Source organism: Eptesicus fuscus, chromosome 8 (assembly GCF_027574615.1).
Source record: "Eptesicus fuscus isolate TK198812 chromosome 8, DD_ASM_mEF_20220401, whole genome shotgun sequence".
NCBI lineage: Eukaryota > Metazoa > Chordata > Mammalia > Chiroptera > Vespertilionidae > Eptesicus > Eptesicus fuscus.
This window is the reverse complement of record NC_072480.1, coordinates 41,576,759-41,603,931: the sequence shown is the minus strand read 5'-3', so window position 1 is coordinate 41,603,931 and position 27,173 is coordinate 41,576,759. Positions and strand designations below refer to the sequence as shown.

The window sequence follows — 27,173 nt, the reverse complement described above, 5'->3', positions numbered from 1 at the left end:
TATAATAAAAACCTTATTATGCAAATATTTCATTTGCTGTTCTAACTAAGCTGCTTTATAATATACCTCAAGTTTCTATTGCTTTAATGCCAAATGTGAAAAATATAGATTTTCTCAAAAGCTGTATTGTTTTTACCTTAATTTAAACAGAGCACAAAGCTATTGACTTCTTCACAAATATCCATTAAGAAATCAAATACAGACTTTGCAAAATTAAAAATGCACCAGACCCTAAACAGCGATCTTCTGTGCCATTGGTCAATTTTGTGCATACAGTAGGCACTCAGTAAAAGTTGTTGAATGAATGGGCAAAGGAATGCATAAATGTCCTCATTGCATATCTAGACTTACTTTTCCTTCACTCAGTTTAGATGACCTGAGAAGCACTTCCTCAAAATAACCCTCTGGTTCACCATTAGAAGAATGTCTGGCACCAGCTGGTAGGAGATATTAATAGCATGCACATTAGGCACTTGTTCAAGGCACATAGATAGCTCAGTGATAAAATCTTTAGAAATATTTGGACAGTTAAGATTATTGGAATATGAATCAGTTGTGGTTCCTTAAATCTTCACTCTAAATTTTAAGAAGTTAATATCTGTTTTGGAAATTTTTAAGAAAATAAGCAATACTTGCTTTCAATTTTGGAGGAACTCAGTATTTGGGCTAAAGAAAGAAAGCTTACAATAGCAACATTTTCTTTTTTCTGTGACAAGATTCTTTTGAAGGATTCAGATGCTAAAATAGAGATGAAAACAGACTTTTTCATTCAAATTTCAATATTTAGTATTTTAGCGATCATTTACCACTGATAAAGAAATCACTTGTCCACAAAGCTACGTTTTTATTTCTCCCTAGGTAACATAATGCTCAAAAAAGAGAGATATGCTGGAAATTACAAAATATACTAGGTTATCTTTAGTGATCTTTGGAGGGACTTGGGAAAGAAAGGGAATGTGATGGGACTATAACCCACTTTTCAAATAATACATAATTCAGAAATACTTGTATCTTTACCAGACAGAATGAACCAGCCTAGCTACTAATTGATACTTGCTAGTAATCTATACTTGATCTAAATTTTTCAGGTATTTAATTTAACCAGCAAGAGACACAAATTCTAAGCAACTCTTCTCATAAAATGGTCTATATCTTACATCACTTTAGCTAGCCATAGAGACATTTAATTCTCTGAACCACCTTCAAAGTTTCTACAAAAGTACTGATGTTAAGATGGATTGTTTTTCTTACTTAGTGTGTAACGTCTCTAAAGGTTTAAATCAATTCATCCTATACAATAAAAGCCCAGCGACCATAATGGCAGAATGACCAGAACAACCGCTTGACCAGTCACTTTGAGGTGCTCTGACCACCTCTTGGTCTCTCCCCGCCCCGGGCAGGCAGGCTCTGATTGCTGGATGGCGAACGGCGAACCGGGGTGGATGGCGGGGGATGCAGGCGGTGCCAGGCCAAGGCCCCCACCCCACCGGTCGCCCCACACACAGAGGCCAACCCGTGGTGGATGTGGGAACAGCTGGCCTCTCGGTCCCTCCCCCGGCCGTCAGGTTCCCATTGCCCGATGGCGAATGGGGAACCGGGGTAGGTGGTGGCAGGGGGCGGGACTGGCGAGCGGCTGAACAGCTAACCTCTTGGTCCCTCCCCCCAGCCTGCAGGCTCTGATCGCCATATGGCGAATGGGGAACCAGGGTGGGTGGCAGGGGATGCAGGAGGTGCCAGGCCAAGGCCTCTACCCTGCTGGTCGCCCCACACACAGAGGGCAACTTGCGGCGGGGGCGGGGCCATGAGCAGGTGGGACCAGCCGACCTCTTGGTCCCTCCCCCCTGGCCATCAGGCTTCCATCGCTCAATGGCAAACTGGGAACTTGGGTGGGTGGTGGCAGGGCGAGAGGCTGGCTACCGGCAGCCGGGGAAGATGGCCTTGATCGCAGGCTAGGCCTAGGGACCGTACCTGCGCACGATTTCATGCGCCGGGCCTCTAATATTAAAATAAAAGATAAACAAGCAGCTTTGAGTCCTCAAATACTCAGATGAAGAGACAATTCTACTAGGTATCTACAAGGCAGAGACAGTGGGGAATAAACAAGAACAAGATGTAGTTGCTGACCTTGAGGAACTTTGCATCCAGCTGAAGAAATAATAGGGGAAATGAGTGCTACTGAGTTAAGAGAAATGCTCTTTTGTATACAGTATGAGGAAATCAGATGTTTAAAGGCAGAGATATATACTACTCTCATTCTGTGTAAAGAAGCAGAAAAGGCTGGAGAGGTTGGCCACTTGGAAGGGCTTAGAAGTCGGTAGAAACAATTATACTTGATAATGGTAGTGAAAGGAGGAGTGACATGTTTTTGTAAAGCAGGATGAATTCAGGCGAGCTAAAGGAGGTAGGCATTAGGTCAACTAGAAAACTGATTAATATAGTACAGTTTTCTCTCAGTGTACTTTAAGCAGTATCTCACAAGATAACTAATGTATCTTTCAAAAATTTTCTTGGTCTTCACAAAGTCTTTAATACTTTTAATCCACAATATTTGTATTATCTCCATCTGTCTTGATCTCTCTCTTTTGTTCTCTCAAGTATATGTTAAGGAAAGTAGGCAGGTGAATAAAAACAAGAGGGGAAAATGAAGCATAATTAATTAATTTTAACTGAAAATTATTAGTACAAAAGCATTTGTAATTCACTTGAAATTAATGTGGAAATAAAGTTAAAATGGTGTCATTATCACTGAATGTAATTATAGAGAAATTCTAGTATGCTTCTATTCTACTGACCATTAAATTCACTTATAAATACATAAAATGCATCATTACTATTTACTATTTATTATTTATTTTTAATATATTTTTATTGATTTCAGAGAGGAAGGGAGAGGGAGAGAGAGATAGAAATACCAGTGATGAGAGCGAACCATTGATCAGCTGCCTCCTGCATGCCCCCTACTTGCAGGGATAGAGCCCACAACCCTGGCATGTGCCTTAGACCAGAATGAAACCCAGGATCCTTCAGTTGCAGGCCAATGCTCTATTCACTGAGCCAAACCGGCTAGGGCATTACTTACTGTGTATTATTTTGTGAGGAATTTAATATTTATGTATACTAAGAATAAAGTAACTACTTTGTCATGCAACTCAGCACACTATCAAAAAGCATAATGTAATTACATTTAGCTCAAATAGGTAAGTAAAACAAATATATATTGATTTTACCTTTGTTTTAGTCGTCTTTTGGCTGTTGTGGGAACATTAGCACCATAGCCATAGGAAAAAAGAACCCTTTCAGCCTCATCTTCATTTTCAACTGGAAAACATTAAAAGTGTATAATGTGAAATAGTTTTTTTTTCCCTTAAGAAGGATGGCAAAATAAAAGAGGTCATAATAATGAATTAGGGAACCCAAGAACATTTAAAAAGGGCTAATGTGTAATCTCAAACAGGCCATTTGTAAGCAGAAGCATATTTCTTAAAGTATATACTTGCTTAGATTTGTTCCATTTATTTTTAAAAGGTTTAAGGGATTACATCATAGGCCATATTAAGTTTTCTTGTTGTAAAACATAATACAGATGTTTTATTCTAAATGATTCAAAGCCTTTTTGCATGAAAATGTTATGTAATTATAAAAAGTAATAACATCAATCTTATTACTTCCCTTCTTTAAAAATAAATGACTATTTTTAATTAGAAAAGATGTTCATTATTTTATCAGTAGAACAACTTTACCTTAACTTGTAATAATGAAATTAAGCACTTAAATAGGATACTCTGAAGAAAATGTGCAGCACTAAGAATGTATTGATGAACTTTTTTCTTAATTATAAAAAAGTTTCAGCGAAACCATTTCCTTCTAAATTCTGCTATTGTCACACCACTTCCCAAAAGGAATTTTAACTAATAGGTTAATATTTTATAGTTAAAAAGTTTAAATGTAATGACAATTTTACTGTAAGTTGGCATTACACATTTAATATGCACTTATTTGTTGATTTGTCCTTCTGTAGTACAGTAAAATTTTTAGGAATACTCCTAAGTGTTTTCCTTCAATTTTGTCCCTATTTTTCAAGGTGAACCAAGATTAGTTTTCAGAGGTAGAATTATTAGTTGTGAGGGACATGTGGAAGCAAAAGATGACATATGCCATTGGCAATATATCAGTTATCATGGCTTCAGATAAAAATTGAGCTCTATGCCGGGCCAGTGGGACTCAACGGTTGAGCATCAACTCAGAAACCAAGAGGTCACCGATTCGATTCCCGGTCAGGGCAGGTGCCGAGGTTGCTCTCTCATCAATGTTTCTATCTCTATCTCCCTCTCTCTCAAAATCAATAAAAATATATTTTAAAAAAACTGAGTTCTCTAATTCAGCTCTATAGGAATTAGAGCTGGCAGTTAGATACCTATCTTATTCTTGTCTCTCTTAAATATGCAGTTCTAAATCTAAAAGGAAAAGGGTAAATTTAGTTAACATCTTAAAAAACCCATCAGCTAGATACTAATGGACATCTTAAATTGGATTTTAATACTTACTGGAGCCGAGACTGGTTTGGCTCAGTGGATAGAACGTCGGCCTGCGGACTCAAGGGTCCCAGGTTCGATTCCAGTCAAGGGCATGTACCTTGGTTGCGGGCACATCCCCAGTAGAGGGTTGTGCAGGAGGCAGCTGATCGATGTTTCTCTCTCATCGATGTTTCTAACTTTCCCTCTCTCTTCCTCTCTGTAAAAAATCAATAAAATATCTTTAAAAAAAAAATACTTACTGGATTAATAACTTGTGGGATAACTATTCTAGTGATGATTTAATTACAAAAACAATGTACTATACAACATGGTAAATGGTAAAATGTTTTGACTGTAGCCTGGCTGGTGTGGGTCAGTGGTTGAGTGTCGTCCCATGCACCAAGAGGTCACCAGTTCAATTCCTAATCAGGGCACATGCCTGGGTTACTGGCTCAATCCCCAGTGAAGGGTGTGCAAGAGGCAGCTGATCGATGTTTTTATCTGTCTTCCTTTCCCTTCCTCTCTCTCTAAAATAAATAAAAACATATATATATATTTGTATTGTTAATCCTCACCCTGCACAAGCCCTGACCAGGGCCCAGGCCGGGGAGGAGCCTGCAACTAAAGTATATGCCCTTGACCAGAATCGAACCTGGGACCCTTTGGTTTGCAGGCCAATGCTCTATCCACTGTCAAACCAGCTAGGGCTAAAAACATATTTTTGTAAAGAGTTATAAGTGTCTTAGGAGCTCAGTGCCACTATTTTCCCCATGCTAAAGGAATTAGAAAGGTGTGGGGAGACTGACACTCATAGAGAAAGTGCAGGAGGGAATTACATGTGTAAAGTCAGAGCAGTGAAGTTGTAGTAATTGTGAGAAAAGTGGCTGGAGTTAGTCTGGAGTACAAAGGTAGTTTAGTTCTAACTGTGAATAGGATTTGTTTGCTAGGCTAAGGAGTCCGGAATTTATTTTACAGTCAATAAGAAATTAATACAGGTGGGTGATATGACCAATAGATTTTTGTTGTTGATGCTAACATTGTAAAAGAAAATTCCAATAATGGAGAAAAAGGTGGCCTAGATTGGTAGCACAAAGAACTCCTCATAATTTACACTAGTAACCAGTTGAGACATGGTCTATAATAGCAATGGAGGATAGAAGAACTTGGTTTCTAGACAACTGAATATGTGTGAAAGTGAAATGAGTCAGTAGATAGAATAAAGGAGGAATCAAGACTGACAAAAACTAGTTGGAAAATTAGACAGGCTTTAACATAATTAATAGAATAATAACACAAAAAAAGTAGTAAGGTTCAAGGAGGAAAGAGAAAATATAAATAATAGAAGATATTTAATGACTACAGGAACTCCATACAGAACTGTGGAATCCCTAGCCTATAACGTAATTGAAATTGTGGAAAGAGGTAAGATTATTCAGCACTGAAGAAGATGAGGGGAAAAACCCCTGGGAACTATTAGAGTTAGATAGAAGAGGCAATAAAAGCGATGGAGTAGAAACAATCAGAGGCAAGTGAATCAAGAAGCAAGAAAATGTTCTGAGAAATGTGACAAATGCCTAGCAAAGGTTTCAAGTAGGACAAAAATGGATAGAGTGTCCCTGAATTTGAAAATTAGAAATCTGATTTTCATTTTGTTTTTTAATTTACTTAGTTTCTAGACAATATTTGTATTTTTAATAACTTGATGAGATGTTGAAAACTAACCTCAAGTATCCAAAAAAACACACTTATTTGATTATAAAAAGCAATTTAAGTGTAAATAGGATACTGTAATTTGCCAAGGTTACACATTAATAAAGTCTAACCATCTTTATGTCAACTGAAATTAGCTGAATTAGATGGTAATCCCTTGAATATTGTACACATTGTTGTATTAAAAGAATGTTTTGCTTACACCTTGGAAATTTTGGTTAATCAATAAGTATTCATTAAACAAGGATTAAAATATTCTAACTTCCTATGTGAATGAATAGAGAAGAGCCTAGTTTCTTGATCTTCCAAGTACAGGTAAATATATTTTATTCTAAGATGTTTTAAATTGGCTTATACAATATCATAGCAAAAAATAATTTCTATATTTCTTCTAAAGATTTTAAAATATTTACACAGATAGAAAAGTTGAAAAAGGTGTACAGTATACACCCATATACACAATATCTGGATTCTAAATTAAAAATTGTACTATATTTATTTATCACACATCTTTTCATCCCCATATCGACCCAAGAATCTATCTTATTTTTTGGGTGCATTTCAAAGTATGTTGCAGACATCTGCCCTTCAAACATCAACAGTTCCACATGCAAATCATCAATTATACTTTAATATTTATGTACAGTTCTTTTTTTAAGAGCTCACCAATTCTTTTTTATTGTTGTTAATCCTCACCCAAGATTATTATAGTTCTTTTGTAAAAAATAAAATTTACAAATAGCAAAAGGTACAAATATTAAATATACATATGAAATTTACTTATCAGTATACTGTAATTGTTTTGGAATTTAAAAATAGTTTTACTCTTTCTGATCTTTATACTTCTTTCTTTCTTGTCTTATATTACTGTGTAGGAGCTCAATTACAATGTCTAATATAAGTTATGAAAATATAAATCCTTGCCCTGATGTCTTCTTTAAGGAAGGTTTAATATTTAATCATTAGGTATGATATTAGCTATAGGATTATTTGTAGATATTCTTTTTGGATTGAGGAAATTCCTTTTATTCCTAATTTGTTTCCACAGAAGGACATATGCAAAGTTATAGAGCTAAGAAAGTATGGAACTTTCAAGATAATATGCTATGCTATAAAATGGTAAAGCATGAAAAGTAGAAAAATAAATGAGTCTAATCATACAAAAGCCATGCTGAGGAATTAGACTTTAGACTGTCTTAAGGTGATAGAGGCATTAAAGCTGATGCATGGTATGATCAAACCTGTATTTTATAAAGATTACTCGGACAGTCTGGCCAGCGTAGCTCAGTGGTTGGGCATTGACCTATAAACCAGGAGGTCACAGTTCGATTCCTGGTCAGGGCACATGCCTGACACACACACACACACACACACACACACACACACACACACATATATATATATATATATATAGAGAGAGAGAGAGAGGGAGAGAGAGAGAGAGAGAGAGAGAGAGAGAGAGAGAGAGAGAGAGAGAGAGAGAGAGAGATTACTTGGACTCCAGTGAAGAAACTGAAGATAAATTTGAAAACTATTGCAATTATCAGACCTTGGAAATGGAAAGCAGACAATGAATGGAATGAAATAACAGTTTGTCTTAAATTTGCCTATAAATATTACAGTCTTTACAATAAATGTTCCCCAAATAGATTAAAATTTAATGTCAACTTCATTTGAAGTTTAAACCCATTTTTATAAGAAAGCCACTGTTATTTCTCACCTTTGAACAAAAATAATGTACTATAGTACACATTATACTCAATGGTGAAATGTTAATTAAAAATATTTCCTTAGAGTCAGAGAAAACATAGGGAAAATAAATTAGAAATTAGGGTCAAAGATTATAACATAGTAGATTCAAAGAATTTCTATCTGCTGTTTAAGACCCATTCAAATGTTGTCTCCTCTCAGGTATTCCTCACCACCAAGATTGAATTAACTCAGGATCTCTTCTGTACTTTCACCAAGGACTGCCTATCTCTTGCTAATAGCACTTAGCTCACCACTTTAATTATCTGTTAATATGTTTGTCTCTCCCAGTAGACTAAACAAGGAACCCCTAATAAGCAAGCGTTATTGTATGAACTCCATATCCCCAGATCCAGGCATATGTAAGCACTTAATAATCGCTGAATGAGTAAATAAATGAAAAGATAAAATCTACCACAGTTAACTTATTTTTTTTAATCTCAACTACTAGAATTAAGACTAATTTCTAAAATGTAAAATATTCTTTAAAAAAGCCAACAATTATATTTGAAAGAAATAAAACAGTTTTAGAAACAATACCTGGTTCCTTGTGCTGCCAACAACAAAACAAAAACAAAAAAGCTGTGTGTGTGTGTGGGGGGGGGGGGGCGGGGGGAAGCGAGGGGGTTGTAGGAGGCTTACTTTCTGCAGTTTGCATTATTATTTCATCAAGCTCTTTTTCCAGTTTCTCATAAATGTCTAGCCTCGCCTGATGCTCAGAGTTCTGTGTTTGGAGTTCAGTAATGCGTTTTTCAGAAGAGGACTGGAGACTATAAAATTCTTTAGTTAAAACCTATTAGTGAAAGAAAAAAAAATTGCAAAGACAGATTAAGTAACAGTTGACAAAAACGCGATACAAGAATATTTTTAGTTTTCCCCCTCTTTTTAATGATTTGATATGAAGTGAAAGTAGCTCAATTGAGATGACTGAGTAAGTACAATTATTTCTACAGAAAATAATTCAGTTGTTTTTAACTGAAAATTACAAAGCACTTTATTATATAATTGAATAAAAAACAAATTTAAAAACTGAAATAGTTATAGGAGTAAGGCTAGCATTTGCTTGTTAGGATTAAAAATTGCAATAATGCCATACTTACTTGGAGGTCATTTATCTGGAGATCGCAGCCATTTGGAAAAGGCTTAAAAAGCCATGTGCAAAGTGATACACTCATAATGAGCCTTTCAGTTTTCCATCAGCGCTCATTTATCTACCCTTGCTATGCTTTCAGTACGATTTTTGGTTTCCTGAACAATCATAACTTGAAAGCAGCAAATCAAAATGTAAATGTGAAGTGCTACTTGGGACAATATCAGAAAATATCTTTCTACAAAAAAGATAAAAATGATAAAAACAATACAAAAGGCATGGAAATGAAGTTATTTTGTTTAAGAACAAAAATCCAGTATTCTTCAGTAATAATTCATTGAAAGAATCACTATGATGATTATAATGAATTCACCAAAAAAGGAGACATTTCTAGTGACAAAGGGATGTTTTAATGCTTAAATTAAATTCTAATTATCTAGAAAATTTACAGACTAGTACAAACTAAATTATGAAGTGGTATTACACTTGCTTCCCTTCACAGAATCAGATATATTTCCTGAGAAGCAATATAATAGGATTTGGATTTCAATCCTACCTTTGGCACTTATTAGTTGTGATCTTAGACAATTACTTATTCTTTCTAGGTTTACCATAAAATATTGTTGGAGGATTAAAGGAGATAGTAAATTCACAGATCTTAGCAGAGTGCAGAGAACACAGTAAGTGTTGAAAAATACTATTATTATTTTAAGAAGTACAATTATAATAACTTATATTAAATGGCTCACAGAAATAGAGGTGTATGAATTTAATTACCCTGAATTCTCTGTAATTAAAACAATTTTGAAGAAAACGTATTTTCTCTATTGACATAAAGTTCATCCTAACAAATGTATGTGATTGAGTGCTATCTATGGAGTGGAAAAAGAATATGCAGAAGACCCTACAGTTTCTAACAAGTAGAAATTACAACTTAATTTTCCTTAATCTATTCTATCTCATTTCCTTCAATGATTTCCATTAAAACTTCTCCCCAAAATAAATTAAACATTATCCCCTATCCTCCAAATATATTCCTTTGGAGGGTGTAGAAAGAATAACATGGGTATAATATTTTTTAGGATGATTTCTAATGTCCCTGATTGGGTCAGCAAAAGAAAATTCAGGTTTTAGCATTATTTCTTCTTGCTTGCTGGGAATTTGGTTTTTGGAGACTTATGAACTCACTAGTGTCCCAGTACATGGATTTGTGCACATTGAGAGGAAATTAATTATAAGGTGGCCAGTGGGGCGGGACTGGGCAAAATGGGGCGGACATGCCCTAGAGCCAACCTCCCACGGTCCTGCCCCCAGCCAGCAGCACCTGGGGCGGGGCCAGGGCTCGAAGGGCGTCTGCAGAGTGAGCAGGGTCCCTCCAGGAGGTGGGGTCCTCGGGTTGGCCTGCGGGGATTGGGCCGAAACCAGCAGTCTGACATCCCCCAAAGGGTCCCGGAGTGTGAGAGAGCACTCTGCAAAGTTGCTGTCACTCGGCAGCTCCTGCATTGAGCATCTGCCTCCTGGTGGTCTGCGCATCATAACTACCGGCCGGTCAGCCAGTTGCTTAGCCTTTTATATCTATACTAATAATAGCCTAGGTGGCGTCATGCCCTCACACCGTCACAAGATGGTCGCACGCACAGCAGAGGTGGGGCCTGGTGGCTGCTCTGCATGGTGAGGCCTGGGGGTCCCATAGCTCTGCATGGCGCAGAGGAGGCTGGTCCTGGCGGAGGAAGTGGGTCGCGGCAGGGATGGCAGTTGTGGGCAATCAGGTTGGCAGGGGAGGGCAGTTGGGGGCGATCAGGCCAGCAGGGGAGGGCAGTTGGGGCAATCAGGTGGGCAGGGGAGCAGTTAGGCGTCAATCAGGCCAGCAAGGGAGCAGTTAGGGGGCGATCAGGTAGGCAGGCAGGCGAGCGGTTAGGAGCCAGTGGTCCCGGATTGTGAGAGGGATGGAGGGATGTATTCAGACATCTCCCGAGGGGTCCCAGATTGGAGAGGGTGCAGCCCGGGCTGAAGGACACCCCCCCCCATCCCCGCCCCCCGTGCACGAATATCTAGTATATAGATAAAGAAATCACGACACAGTGAAACAATCTGGGGCTTTCACATAGTTCATTCTATTGGGATGTAATTCATTAAGAATCTGGTTGCTGATGGCACCTATTAACTCCACTGATAAATGAGAGGAGTAGTAAAGACAGTGTTGAATGACTGTCCCCACAGCATAGCTGATATTTTTCATCCATATCCCACTTCCCCCAACCAAAACAACAAAAAACACACAAGAAGAAAAGCTGCAGAAATAAATATCTAAAGAGATAAAATAGTTGAAAATAGGGTATTTCATAAAATATTATTTTAAGATGAGATTTTAAAAATAGTACTAAATTGAGAGTTATAATTTAAAATTCTCTCTTCATGACATAGAGGAGAAATCCCCAGAGACTTCTGATCAGAGATATCTTCGAATACCTCTGTACCCCATTGGGGAGAATTCCCTTTCAGTATGGATTTGTCTGAGTGACTGCTCTAAACAAATTCACAACTGTTTCTGAAAAGCCAAAGAACTTTATTATTAGACCTATGAAAGGCTATATTATTAAAGTTTCTTCAGGAAAAAACAATATATACACATTTGAGCTTAAATATTAGTATATAAAATAGGTTAATTGCTTTTAGGACTCCATTAAATACCAAACTCTCAGTTGATAGTTCCTCCCTTTAAATAATGATAATACAAAATTACAAAAAATTATATCTATCTATATATCTATATATAATCTGTAATAAAAATTATAGGCCCAAAATTACTTTTAAAAAGATAAAATGTAAAAAGCCAGTGTTTTGAGAGCCTTTACCAATTGATAACTAAGACAAAATAAATTGTCCGAAAGTTATAAATTCATGACAGTGTTGGGTAAAAGCCACAGAAAAGTACATAATAATTGTAATATGAAGGGTACTCTTTACCCTTCACAAAATATTTTTCTGTAAATTCATTTTAAATAAGAATTGTCTTAGAAACACCTTCCAGTATTTCAGAACAACAACAAAAAAAGATTCAAACAATGGTACTATATTAGCATTCACCAAACCACTCATTCACTCATAAAATATTTGAGCATTCACCATGAGAAAGCAGTTAGGCATTGGTGATGCGATGATAAATGAACAGTCCCTGCCCTCTCAAGGCTTCTAGTTTAACAGAGGAGAAAAATGCACAGAAATTCCCCTAAAACCTCTGTTTTATCAACCAGAGATTTCAGGATCACAATATTTCTTACAAAGGTGTTTCTCCACATGAGACATTTACACAAAGAAACACCATAATTACTATTCAGCTGCACCCACAGACCAAATGGGTATATCTATGGGAGAGCAGTTTTCACACTGCAAGTTGCAACCATTACAAGGTCATGAAATCAATTTGGATTGCAACCAGCTAAAAAAACCCACAAAAACAAACAAACATGGTTTAGAAAACATCAGCACTGTATGTTGTAAAGTGTTGTTTAGTGAAATGTTTGTTTCAGAAGTATCCAGAGAAAAGAAGTGTTTCTCTATTTTCCTATACACCCTGCTCCAAGACACACCCTTAAGCACAGTCATGCAATATGAAAAGAAAAAGAAATTATGAAATTTAAAGCATGGAAAACATAACTTGCAAAAGATGAATTCCAAATCAGTTAGTCTAATACAGTCTTGTCGAAAATATATGGAAGAATCTTCATAGTAGATTATGACTGTGGCATTTTCCTGAAGAAGGTATCTGAAAAATGCTGAACACTGGTTTGCTTTAGCAGTGGACACAATCTACAATTTTTCTTATGTTTTCTTAAATATGTATGTATGTAATATCATTTTATGTTTTCCCTAAGGCTTTATTTTCTAATAAACCCTTTATTTTGTTAATCTTAGTTTTACTTACCAAAGTACTTTTCAGAAATGTAATCTCTGAGATAATGTAATGAATACTTACACTGCTAACTAATTAATCATGATAATGACTAATTAATCATGATAATGACATGAATCTTTCTTTTAAAAAATATATTTTTATTAATTTCAGAGAGGAGGGGAGAGGGAGAGAGAGATAGAAACATCAATGATGAGAATCACTGATTGGCTGCCTCCTGCACACCCTCTACTGGGGATCGAGCCTGCACCTGGGCATATGTCATTGACTGTAAAAGAACCCAGGACCCTTCAGTCCATAGGCCCATGCTTTATCTACTGAGCCATAGGTTGACCTTACTGAATCTTTCATTCAATATTTTTAATGAGTGTTTCCCTCACAGCTAAAATATTCAAAAACATGACTGCATGTAATCATACAATGCATGAATACAGCAAAATATAAAACTTATACTAATTGAAAATCTTTTAATTATCTATTACTAGACATTTAAGTTATTTCCAATTTTTACTGTAATAAATAATACTGTGATATATATCATTAATATAAACCTTTAAAAGCACAGCTTATTATTAAATTCCTTTAACTAAAATTACTGGATCAATTTTTTAAGGACATTAAACAGATTACCATGTTGTTCTAACTGCATGAGATTTCCCACTTAAGGATGCTCTTCCCAGCACTTTAAAAACAACAAACAGGCCTATATAAAGGTTAAAAAAAAGGTTAAATTTGCATTTCTTTAATTATTTCTTATCAATTTGCATTTCTTCTTTTGGAAACATTCCATTCCTTCTTTCCACCTATTTATCTAGAAGAGGAACGTAGGTCCTCTTGATAAGAAGGCTTTTAAAAATAAGGACAAATGCGGAGCAAAAGGAACCCTCGCGTATTGCTGGTGGGAATGGAGACTGGTACAGCCACTGTGGAGAACAGTATGGAGTTTCCTCTAAAAACTAAAAATGGAACTCCCATTTGACCCAGTGACACCACTTCTAAGAATATATCCCAAGAAACTAGAAACACCAATCAGAAAGGATATATGCACCCCTATGATCATAGCAGCACAATTTACAATAGCTAAGATTTGGAAACAGCCTAAATGTCCATCAGCAGATGAGTGGATTAGAAAACTGTGGTGCATCTACAAAATGGAATACTATGCTGCTATAAAAAGGAAGGAACTCCTACCATTTGCAACAGCATGGATGGAACTGAAGAGCATTATGCTAAGCAAAATAAGTCAGTCAGAGAAAGATAAACATCACATGATCTCACTCATTTGTGGAATATAATGAACAACATAAACTGATGAACAAAAACAGATCCAGAGACAGAGAAGCATCAATCAGACCATCAAACCTCAGAGGGAAGGCAGGGGAGGGTGGGGGAAAAGGGGAGAGATGAACCAAAGGACTTGTATGCATGCATATAAGCCTAACCAATGTACACAGGCACTAGGGGGGTGAGGGCATGAGTGGGGGTGGGGGGGTGGGGACGGCAATGGGGGGATAAGGATACATATGTAATACCTTAATCAATAAAGAAAAATAATTAAAATAAGGACAGGCCCTTTCTCCTACATAACACAAATATTATTTATAAAGCTCAATATGATATAGACCTTTACTTATGGAGCTCACCTGCTATGCTATTGAAAGAAAAGTTTGTACATGTACCTCCAGTTTTTTCTGGTATTTTTCACATTCCAACTGACATTGTGTGAGATTCCTTGCAGTTTCCTCTTGTATAAGCTGAACACGCTCACTTTCAAAAGATTTTAATTTACTTTGATGGAGAAATTCCGTTACTTTGCTTTCTGTACTAAGTTGTAGTTCTCTGTACCTGAAAGAAGAAGTATGGCTATGAGACTTTAAAGAAATCTTGATGATTTATATAAACATAAATATTACTTCTATTTTTCCACACCCCCATTTTATTATGCAGTTAATAACATTTATTCAGCAAAGCTCTTGTAAATAATTTAGACAGGCATATGTATGAAAATATGCTAAATCCAGAGAATAAAATATACCAATTAAAACTTCCTCTAATGCCCCTTATTTTCATTCCTTCCATCCAAAAGTAATATTGCCAGTTTATTATTATTATTTTGTAAGATTTTAAAAATAAAAAATGGTAAGAGCAAGTTTCAGTTATATTGCTTAAAATGATTTAATTTCTATATATTTTACAGACCTTCTTAAATCTACAGCATTGCCTCCAAGCTTGCTATTTCATTCTAAGTCTAATCACAGATGGAGAAGAATGGCATAAAATATGTACATTAAACTGCAAATTCTTAAGACACTTATGAGATAAAATTTTAAATCAGTAAAGCATATATATATATATATATATATATATATATATATATATATTTGGATATTATAAGAAAACATAATGTACAAATTACAAAGATAAATATACACTGAGTGGCCAGATTATTATGATCTCTGAATGCATAATAATCTGGCCACTCAGTGTGTGTGTGTGTGTGTGTGTGTGTGTGTGTGTGTATGTGTGTGTATTAGAGGCCTGGTGCATGAATTCGATATATTAGAGGCCCGGTGCATGAATTTGTGCATGGGTGGGTTTTGGCCAGCCTGGCCAGGGGGAGGGGACATGGGTGGTTGGCCGGCCTGCCTGCTGGTCGAACTCCTGGTCGAGGGGACAATTTGCATATTAGCCTTTTATTATATAGGCTATACACTGAGTGGCCAGATTATTATGTGTTCAGAGATCATAATAATCTGGCCACTCAGTATATAAGTACAAGTAGTCTACTACAGCACAGATAAGGAACATTCTTCATTTCATAGATAAAATTAGTAATAAAAATATTTCCACTTTACAATATAAATCATCACATATTGTAAATTTAAAAATGCTTTAGGTGGATTATGTTCTAACAAAAAGCAAAACATAGACACATTACACCTTTTTAGAGCTATTCTGAACCCAGGATAAGGCTAAATATGTTACTAAAATTCCTTTATTCAAATGTTTAGCTAGTCCATATGCTAACTAAATATATATACAATGGTAGACAAAAATTTTCCCCCTTAAAGAATCTGGTTTGATTGGGAAGACAGGCAAATAAACAAGAAAATTCGACAGAATATATTAAGTGCTTCATGAGGGTAATTCCTGATTTCAATGGGAACATATAGGAAGGAGGCCTAAATTGGTTTGTATAGGGGTGTGTGTGTGTGTGTGTGTGTGTGTGTGTGTGTGTGTGTATGTCAGAAGGAGGTATGGGGTGGGAAGTATTCTAGGAAGAAGAAACAAGAGTATGGGTATGGTAGGGAAGCAGAGAGCATACTGTTTAATTCATGGTATCTCGCTAAATCCTTACAAAAACCATATTAGGTTTTGCAGATGAGGAACCTGAGGCTCAGAGATATAAAATATTTAACAGGAAGAAACTGCTAGTATATTTTAGGTTGGGTTTCAAATCCAGCTATATTTGACTTTATAGCAATGACCTTTCCACTATTGCATAATATATTTTTTCTTTAAAAAAAATCTTTATTTTTGAAAATATTACATACTAGGAGCCCAGCGTGCGATTTGAAATCAAGTCGCTGGTCCGGCCCTGCCTCATTCCCCGGGCTTGGCAGCAGCCGTGGCCACTGCCAGTCCGGCCCTGCCTCCCTCTCCGGCCCTTGAAGCAGCTGCGGTCGATGATCAGGCCCTCCCCCAGCACAGGTGCACGGAGGCCCTTGCTGCCCCGCCCCCAATGCTGTGCGCGCACCTCCTTCTGTCCGTTCGACCCATTACGGCATCCCGGTTAATTAGCACATTTCTCTATTATATATATAGATGTCCCCCACATTGACCCCTTCTAGCCCAAAGGCTTCTTACACTATCTTCATATTTTTGGATTCTTTTTGCTCTTCTGATTGGGTGTTTTTTGCTTCCTCATATTCCATATTGTTGATTTGATTCTCAGAATCCTCTACTCAACTGATGAATCCCTGTAAATTATTATTATTTCAGTTAGTGTATGCTTCATTTCTGACTGGTCCTTTTTCATATCTTTAATGTTCTCATTAAGGTTCTTGAAATTCTCACTAAAATCCTTGAAATTCTCACTAGGTCCCTTGAAGCTCTCATTAATTCCCTTGAAGCTCTCATTATGTCCTTTGAAGCTCTCATTAAAATCCTTGAGCATCCTTGTAACCATGGTTTTGAACTTTGTATCCAGTAGTTTGCTTGCTTCCATTTCATTTCGTTCTTTTCCTGGAGATTTCTTCTATTCTTTCATTTGTGATGTTTGTCTCCGCATATTTGGCTGCTTCCCTGTGTTTGTTTCTATGTATGAGGTAGAGCTGTTGATGTCTCCTGGAATCGGTAGAGCGTCCTTTTGTAGTTGGTGTCCTGCAGGGCCCAGTGGCTCAGCCTCTCCAGTCACCTGAGCTGGGCATTCTAAGTGTGCCCGTGTGGGCTGTGTGCACTGTCCTGTTGTAGTTGAGCCTGGCTTGCTGTTGGCGTCTCTTGGAGGGATTAACCCCCAGGCCAATTGGCTGTGAGGACAAACTGTGACTACAGTGGAAGAGCTGTTGTGCAGGAGATACCCCTATGGAGCAGGACTTGCTTTAGTGCTCTCTGGGGCTTTAGTGCTGAGTCTGCCCCTTGAGTGTGACACTCATAGATGTGGTAGGGTTGTAATCTGTCATGGTCTGAAGCTGACCACAGGGTGCACTGGCTCTGAGGCCTCCAGGGAGGTGCAACATCAGTTACTTCCTGTGCTCTGCTTGGGGCCACCCCTACAGAATGATTTGCAGATGGCTACTACTTGTGCTGGGCTTGGAGATACCCAGGAGAGGCCAAGCTGTGAACCAAGGCAGGCTTCTGCTAGTGCTGGGCCTGGAACCTCTTATTGAAAGGTATAGGGCATGCTGCTTGTTTGAGAGATTTCAGAAAGTCTGAAGGCCTCTTATTGAAAGGTATGGGGCATGCTGCTTGTTTGAGAGATTTCAGGCCAGCTGCTGCTTGTTTGAGAGATTTTAGAAAGTCTGAAGCCTGAGCCAGGACAGGCAATACATATGGAAAGACCACTGAAAACTGCTTGACTGGGGATGCAAATTGGAGTCACCAGAGCCAAGTGAACAGTGTGAGCCAGGTTGATGGAAACTTGGATATGGCAACTGCCAGTCGGCTCTGTGGCGGGGGAGGTCTTAGCATAGGAACAATGACTCTGCCAGAACTTTTTTCTGGGAGAAAGCTGCCTCCCAGTTCTTGCCCTGATGCCAGACAATTTAGTTCCAACCTGAATGTCCCTGAATCCTTCAAGATGCTGCCCAAGCATTGGAGCTCAGAGGGAATGAATTCAAGTAAGTCTGTGCACTGGTCCTTTAAGAGGAACACTTGGGACTCCAGCAGCCTCTATGTCACTAAGCCACAATCCCTGCTGGTTTTTACAGCCCGAAGTTATGGGACTTCTCTTTCCGGTACTGGAACCCTGGGTTTGGGGGCCTGGTGTGGAGCTGGGACCTCTTGTTCCTCACATAGACCTCTGCAGCCAAGATATCCCTCCTGATTAAGAAAATGCTGTACGTGGGTATTGGACCCACCTTTTCTGCACTTCCACCCCTCCTACCAGTCTTGATGTGGCTTCTTTAAATCTCTAGTTGTAGGACTTCCATTCAGTCAGATTTTAGGCAGTTCTTAATGATGGTTATTCTGTGGTTTAGCTGTAATTTTGAAGTTTCAAAGAATGTTCTCCAGATCCATCCATGCTGTTGCAAATGGTAAGAATTCCTTCTTTTTTACCACAGCTTAGTATTCCATTGTGTAGATGTACCACATTTTTCTAATCCACTCATCTGCTGATGGGCACTTAGGCTGTTTCCAAATCTTAGCTATGGTAAATTGTACTGCTATGAACATAGGGGTGCATATATCCTTTCTGACTGGTGTTTCTAGTTTCTTGGGATATATTCCTAGAAGTGGGATCACTGGGTCAAATGGGAGTTCCATTTTTAGTTTTTTGAGGAAACTCCATACTGTTCTCCACAGTGGCTGCAGCAGTCTGCATTCCCACCAGCAGTGCATGAAGGTTCCTTTTTCTCCGCATCCTCGCCAGCACTTGTCATTTGTTGACTTGTTAATGACAGCCATTCTGACAGGTGTGAGATGGTACCTCATTGTCGTTTTGATTTGCATCTCTCGGTTGATTAGTGACTTTGAGCATGTTTTCATATGTCTCCCCATTGACCTTTAGTAGGTGAACTGCTAGGCTGTGGATCTTGTAGTATTGATTTGGGTCTAGGCTCTCCTCCTTAGCACTCACATCTTTGTCAGTGGTGTGGTTGGTGGCAGCAGCACTGGCCTGGCTTAGTTGTTTCTCACTGAGTTTCTTCTGCCTGGCCTCCTCCGCTTTCTTCTGAGCTTTCAGGCATCTCTTTAGCTCATTTTTGGCTCACTGCTGTCCACATTCACCTTAGGCCCTTGCACCACAGCCATCTCTCTGGAGGCCCAAACTGAAAGCTCATTGTCCCATGGGAGAGAAGCAGTAAAAATTATTTCACTCAAAAAGTGTATTAATTCCATATTTTAACTGACATGAAAATGTCCCTGTACTCTGAGAATAAGTTGTTTTATAAATGTATAAAACATGTGAAATCAATACCTAATTTGTATGCTAAGCTATAGAAAACACTAGACACATTACTAAAATAAATTCTGGATAAGTAATTTAGAATATGATATTGACCTTTAAAATAATTTGTTTTGAAAAGATTAAACTGCAAAGTTTGCCTTCTTATGGATTCAGGACATTGTGAATAATTCTGAGATCAATGCAAACTCCAAATAAGAAATTAAAGATTTAGCTTTTAGATTCCATCTGTTCTTATTCATTATATGGCACTTGAAAGTCACTTTTAGCACTATTCTTTCCTTATATTAAAAAGTTAAATAACAAAGTAATCATCTAGAAATCTCAGAATACTAAGTTTAATAAACTGAAAAACCTAATGTTAATTCTATAGATCAAATGAAATTTGAAAATACTGTTTAACAAATTGACAAAACAAATGACAATTCTATAAATCAAATGATAATTCTAAATGAATAACCTATTCCCACATTGTTTATACCATGAAAAAATCTCCCTCAAATTATTATGTCTTTGTACTAATTATCATTTTAATTTGTTAAATTGAATTGTTACAATGCTGAAGAAACATTCGAGCTGCAAAAGCAGTTCCAGCAGCGAGGAGTGGACAACAGTAACATAACTTGCGAGTTTAAGGTAACTCCCTCTTACTTGTTTTGCAAATATAACTAGTCACAGTTTACTGTGTTGACTCATCTTCTCATTTTATCCTCTTAATGTGAACATCTTATTTAAATTAAGTCAATATTATTTACATGTTAACAACTTTATGTTTGATATTGTAATTCACCACAGTAAGAGGTCAACTTTCCTATAAAGTTAAATTATAATCAGAATCTCCAATTATTCTCACAAGCATCTCATCCCAGGCCCCAAATTTGGCTAGATCATTCTTTATGCTACATTTGAAACTGGGTTCTTCTAGTTTTCTTAAGACTCACTCAGATGTCACATACTACTGGAAAATCTATATATACAAAAGGCTAATAAGCAAAGTGTCCCCTTAGGAGTTTGACCGGGAGTTTGATTGCTTGCTATGATGTGTGCTGACTACCAGGGGGTGGTGCGGATTGAAGGAAGGCCCTGGCCGGCAGCCAGCAGCCGGGGAAGGAAGGCCCTGGCCAGCAACTGGAAGGCCCTGATCGGCTCTGATTGCAGGCCAGGCCTAGGGACCCTACCTGTGCACAAATTTAGTGCACCAGGCCTCTAGTAGTGATATAAAATCCTAGAATTAAATGCTTGCTCTTAAGGAATATTCACTGCAACAGATTTGGGGGCTGAATGTATAAGAAGAAGACATGTTAAAAGCTGAAAATCAGCTATTAGACAGGGAGCTACAAAGATGTTAATCCTTAAGAAATGCTCGCAGGTAATGGTGAATTCAATTTCAGGTAGCATGGCGTGTTTTATGATGCTGAGAAATAACCACAGGAGAGACATCTACATGGCACTAGAATCACAGGATTGGGAGAACTCATTCGAACAGAAGCAATAGATAAAACACTAAATAACAATAAGTTTTCATAACAATGTTTACCTCATCAATCTTTACATATGTATTATGGCAAAGGCTTTGCTCATTGCACTCTAATGTATTAAACCAAGAAATGTATATAGTTTATTCCCAATATCAACAAGGTTATCATCGAATAAGAAAGTGAAAGACCCACAAGATTATTAGCCTTTTATTTAATCTTAGTTTTTTCATTCCAATGAGAAACAACATCTGATCTTTCAATTTTGTCCACAAAATATTAATGGTTTCCCTGATATTAAAACTGGGTATTAATTCTGAACCCAATTATTTAATCTCATTTGGTAGATAGGTATGCCAAGGCAAAATACTCAAAATGTATTATATTCAGTGGTGAAGTTCCTGTAATCACCAGGACCAGGAAGTGGTCCTTTCAGCAAGAAATTTTAAGAGTTACTCCAGTTTGGAAGCAAGGAAGTGGATGAGGCAAGGCATTTGACTGTGTACAGGAGGACAAGTGTGTGAAGATAAAGAGTACAGAAAGTAAAATCTGGACAAGAAAGACTGGTAAGGGAAGCTAAGCAAAGTAATAGGATTTCCAGTTACTGGTAAGAGTTCAGGGAAGGATTTTTCCAGTAGTTAGGCATTAGGTAGATGAACTGGGCAGAAACTATTGAAGGGTTCTCTGGGTCAATACAGAGAAAACACTGTGGTCTAGAAGAATACATGGGAGGAGGTAGTCATGGCTGAACCACTAAATCCTTTGTGTGAGGAGGGTAATTTAATTCTAAATTCTGAAGAAAATGGGACAGAGACTGCTGATTTCATCATGTAAAAAGAGTGCTTTGAAACAGAGTTGGGCCTAAATCTCCAGATGGAATACCTTGGGTGGATGGTGGATTTCGCTGTGGGACATTGGAATCAACAAGGGCAGAGGCTGACATCTCTAATCCACTGAGAATCAATCTTCCTGACAGGTATTTTAGACTCCTCTTTTACCTTATTTTTTTAATGAGGCCTTCCTGAGTTTGATATTCAGTCCCCTAAATTATTCATTTTGGTTGAGCTAATAACTAATCCACACCTTAACTACTTTGTACCTGTTATTTCAATTTCAGGGGGATACACTCATTTTCATTTTGTTTACAGAATTTTAGCTATATTTCTAGACCTGTACCACATATTCGAAATGCCTCTGGATGAGTCATGGAATGATAGCTAAACAAATCCTAAGATTCACTTACTCCAATTAAGAACTGAGAAAAAAACTGTCTGAATTTTCTCCTCCTGTAGCTGAGGAAAGCCAATGGTCTTAGGTTAAAATACTAAACCACTGACTTTGCAAGTGTCTTTAAAGTTTGTTTCTTGTTCTCAATAGTATATCTATATCTAATCTATATCTATATCTATATCTATATCTATATCTATATCTATATCTATATCTGTCTATCTATCTTAGATCTACATCTAATATTATATTCACTAATATTCTACCAATTACCTAACTAAAGCATAATGAGTATAAGGTACAAGACACAATACTTTTTACAAAAGAACATTTTATTTCTTCTTAAATATTATTTTATATAGGGCAAACTTTTCATTTATCAGGATATTTCATTACTCTAAGAAAGATATTATGAGAGGGAACCAAGATGGCAGCATAGGTAAACACCAGTACTTGCCACCTCCCACAACCACATCAAAATTACAACTAAAACACAGAACAACCATCATCCAGAACCACCTAAAAGCTGGTTGAATGAAAGTCCTACAACTAGAGAAGCAAAGGAGAAAGCATATTGAGACTGATAGGAGGGGTGGAGGCGTGGAATGGGCTGGACAGGCACCCACGTGTACTGCTTTTTTAATCACGAGGGAGATTATTTCTGCGGAGGCCTCCTGTGAGGAGCAAGAGGTTCCATCCCTACACCAGACCGCCAGACAAGCTCCCAGAGCTGGGAAGAGAAGTCCCCACAACTATGGGCTGTAAAAATACTGGAGCTCAGTGACCCAAAGGCTGCCAACAACCCAAGTGTCCTTTTTATTATTTTTTAAAAATAAATCTTTATTGTTCAGATTATTACAATAGTTCCTCTTTTTTCCCCCATAGCTCCCCTCCAGCCAGTTCCCATCCTACTCTCTGCCCTTACCTACCCCCCCCACTGTCCTCATCCATAGGTGTACGATTTTTGTCCAGTCTCTTCCTGCACCCCCAACACCCCTTTCCCCTCAAGAATTGTCAGTCCACTCCCTTTCTATGCCCCAGATTCTATTATATTCACAGTTTATTCTGTTCATCAGATTTTTTATTCACTTGATTTTTAGATTCACTTGTTGATAGATATGTATTTGTTGTTCATAATTTTTATCTTTAACTTTTTCTTCTTCTTCCTCTTCTTAAAGAATACCTTTCAGCATTTCATATAATACTGGTTTGGCGGTGATGAACTCCTTTAGCTTTTTCTTATCTGTGAAGCTCTTTATCTGACCTTCAATTCGGAATGATAGCTCTGCTGGGTAGAGTAATCTTGGTTGTAGGTTCTTGCTATTCATCACTTTGAATATTTCTTGCCACTCCCATCTGGCCTGCATAGTTTCTGTTGAGAAATCAGCTGACAATCATATGGGTGCTCCCTTGTAGGTAATTAACTTTTTCTCTTGCTGCTTTTAATATTCTCTCTTTGTCTTTTGCTCTTAGCATTTTAATTATGATGTGTCTTGGTGTGGTCCTCTTTGGATTCCTTTTGTTTGGGGTTCTGTGCACTTCCTGGACTTGTAAGTCTATTTCTTTCACCAGGTGGGGAAAGTTTTCTGTCACTATTTCTTCAAATAGGTTTTCAATATCTTGCTCTCTCTCTTCTTCTGGCACCCCCATAATTCGGATGTTGGTAGGCTTGAAGTTGTCCCAGAGGCTCCTTACACTATCTTCAGATTTTTGGATTCTTTTTTCTTTTTGCTTTTCCAGTTGAGTGTTTTTTGCTTCTTTGTATTTCAAATCTTTGACTTGATTCTTGTGATCCTCTAGTCTGCTGTTGGATCTCTGTATATTATTCTTTATTTCAGTCAGTGTATGCTTAATTTCTAGTTGGTCCTTTTTCATATCCTTGAGGGTCTTGCTAAATTTATTGGCCTTCTCTAGAAAATTCTTGAAAAACCTTATAACCGTGGTTTTGAACTCTATATCCAGTAGTTTGCTTTCCTCCTTTTCTTTCATTTGTGACCTGTTTCTTTGTCTCCGCATTTTGGCTGCTTCCCTGTGTTGATAGAGTGGCTTTGTGTGCTAGGTGTCCTCTAGGGCCCAGTGGCTCAGCCTCCTCAGTTACCTGAGGTGGACACTCTTGGTGCACCCCTTTGTGGGCTGTGTGCAAGTCTTGTTGTAGTTAAGCCTTGATTGTTGTTGGTATCACAGGGAGGAATTGACCTCCAGGCCAATTGGCTGTGAGGATCATCTGTGTCTACGATGGGAGAAATTCTGTGCTGGAGACACCCTTATGAGACAAGACTTGCTTCAGTGGGGCTTTGATGCTCACTGAGTCTGCCCCTTGAGTGTGTGCCTTTTGAATCTGAGGAGTTGTAATCTGGATGGTCCCATTCTGACCCCTGAGAGCACTGGCTCTTGGATCTCCAAGAAGGTGCTAATTTAGCCTCTGCCTGAGGCCACCCAGCAGGAGCTACAGAGAGATCTGCAGATTCCTCTTCTTTGTTTGGGGTTTGGAGGTGCCCAGATGAGGCCCAGCTGTGAAGCAATGCAAGCTGCTGTGGGGCCTTGGGCCTTCTTTTGGATGTTCTGGGTCTCTCTGACTAAGCTGCAGTTTGTTAGGTAAGATTAGAATTCAAAGGACTAGGCTATTCATATGCAAAAGCCTCTGTGCTCAGCTTGGATGGGGCGGAGTCTCAGGGCGGAGCAAACAACAATGGCTTCCCGTCTACCCTGCCCTAAGAGGCCCCTGGGTCTCAGGGTCCTTCGGTAATCGCTGCAAGCACCTCTGAGAGAAAGCCCCCCTCGAGTTTCGCCCATTGCCAGAAAGTCCAGTTTTCCCCCGTATGAGTGTGGGTCCCCAGAGTCTCGCCAGGAACTGGAATTCAGAGCAGTCGGGAGCTGTGTCTCCCTCCTGATTGAGAAAGCCAAGACGTGTACTCAATTGCTAGCCCTCTCCGCGCACGCGCCTCCCTCTCTGTGTGCGTGCCTCCATACCTCTGCCTTCCACAGCTCTTGTGAGTCTCAGTGTGCTTTTCTCTTTCCTTCTAGTTGTAGAATTTCCATTCAGCCAGCCTTCCTGTGGTTCTGGATGATGACCGTTTTGTCTTTTAGTTGTAGTTTTGAAATTGTTGTGCGCGGCAGCAGTTTAGGTGTTTACCTGTGCCGCCATCTTGGTTTCTCCCAAGTGTCCCTTTTAAAGGGCTGGCAAACGAACTAAAATTATAAGGTCCCACTTCCTCTGAGCTCCAGCGCCAAAAGATGTTGGGGGACCCAGACATATACCAGGAGGAACTGGATTGTCTGGCATTGGGGCAGGAACTTGGGAGCAGCTTCTCCCAGACTGGATTGCTTGTTCCTGCGTTGGGACCTCCCCTGTTGCAGGGCTGACAGGCACCCATATCTGAATTTCTATCAGCGTGGCCCACACTGTTTGCTCTGCCCTGGTGACTCCCTGAGACCCCACCCCATCTATTTTGCAGCCCACCCAAGGTTTTTGCAGAGACTTTTCCATATGAATGGTCTGTAGTGGCTCAGGCTTCACACTTTGCTAAAATCTCCCAAACAAGCAGCAACTGGCATCAGTGTGCTCCAAACCTATCAATAAATGTCCCAAGACCTGGCACCAGCACCAGCCTGCTTTGTTTCACAGCTGGGCCATGCCTAGGTACCTCTAAGCCCAATACAAATAGCTCCTGCAGGGTGGCCCCAGTCTGTGGCTGACTTTACATCTCCCTGGAGCCCCCAGAACCAGTGTACCTGGTGGAGAGCTTCAGACCATAACAAATTACAACTCTACACACCTACAAGCACATACTCAAGGAGCAGACTCAGTGAGCATCAAAGCCCCACTGAAGCAAGTCCTGTTCCATATGGGTGCTTTCTGCACAACAGCTCTCCCACTGTAGTTGCAGTGGGTCCTCTTCACAGCCAATTTGGCCTGGAAGTCAATTCTTCCTAGAGATATCAATAGCAATCAAGGCCCAACTACAAGACTGTGCACACAGCTTACATGGGCCCACCTAGAGTTCCCAGCTCAGATGACTGGAGAGGCTGAGCTACTGGGCCCTACAGGATACCTACTACAAAAGGCCACTCTACCAATTCTAGGAGACATAGCAGCTCTACCTAATACGTGGAAACAAATACAGGGAAGCAGCCAAATATGCAGAGACAAAGAAAGGTCTCAAATGAAAGAAACGAAACCAAGCAAACTACTGGATACAGAGTTCAAAATCATGGTTATAAGATTACTCAAAGATCTTCATGAGAGCTTCAAGGGACTTAGTGAGCCTTTCAAGGATCTTAGTGAGAATGTCAAAGACATGAAAAAGGACCAGCCAGGATTTAATCATACAACAACTGAAATAATTTACAGGAATTCAACATTAGAGTAGAAGATTCCAAGAATCAAATCAATGATTTGGAATATTAGGAAGCAAAAAACACTCAATCAGAAGAGCAAAAAGAAAATGAATCCAAAAGTATAAAGATAGTGCAAGGAGTCTCTGGGACAACTTCAAGGGTACCAACATTCGCATTACGGGGGTGGTAGAAGGAGAAGAGAGAGCGCAAGATACTGAAAATCTATTTGAAGAAATAATGACAGAAAACGTTCCCTTTCTGATGAAAGTAATAGACTTACAAGTCCAGGAAGTGCAGAGTCCCAAACAAGAAGAGCCCAAATAGGCCCACACCAAGACACATCTTAATCAAAATGCCAAGGGTTAAAGACCATGAGAGAATTCTAACACACTGTGGATGGATCACGAGAATTCTTGCTTCATATTACACAGTGTTTTACAAAGTATCATACTTTAAAAAGATATTAGCTTGTAAGAACATGTAATAAATAACTTCAAATGCAATGGGTATTTAATTTTAAAGTGTGCCTTTA

The 27,173-nt window shown here is 38.5% G+C and overlaps 1 protein-coding gene across 1 annotated transcript in view; it reads right to left on the bottom strand.

Moving 5' to 3' along the window:
• PIBF1 (progesterone immunomodulatory binding factor 1) overlaps positions 1-27,173 on the bottom strand; it is a 203,066-nt gene that overhangs the window by 78,785 nt on the left and 97,108 nt on the right. Inside the window, exons 11-13 of the mRNA XM_054719848.1 lie at positions 14,656-14,821; positions 8,616-8,766; positions 3,228-3,318 (exon numbers count right to left, since the gene is read on the bottom strand). Of these exons, the coding sequence (XP_054575823.1) occupies positions 3,228-3,318; positions 8,616-8,766; positions 14,656-14,821 (408 nt within the window). The remainder of the gene's footprint in view (positions 1-3,227; positions 3,319-8,615; positions 8,767-14,655; positions 14,822-27,173) is intronic.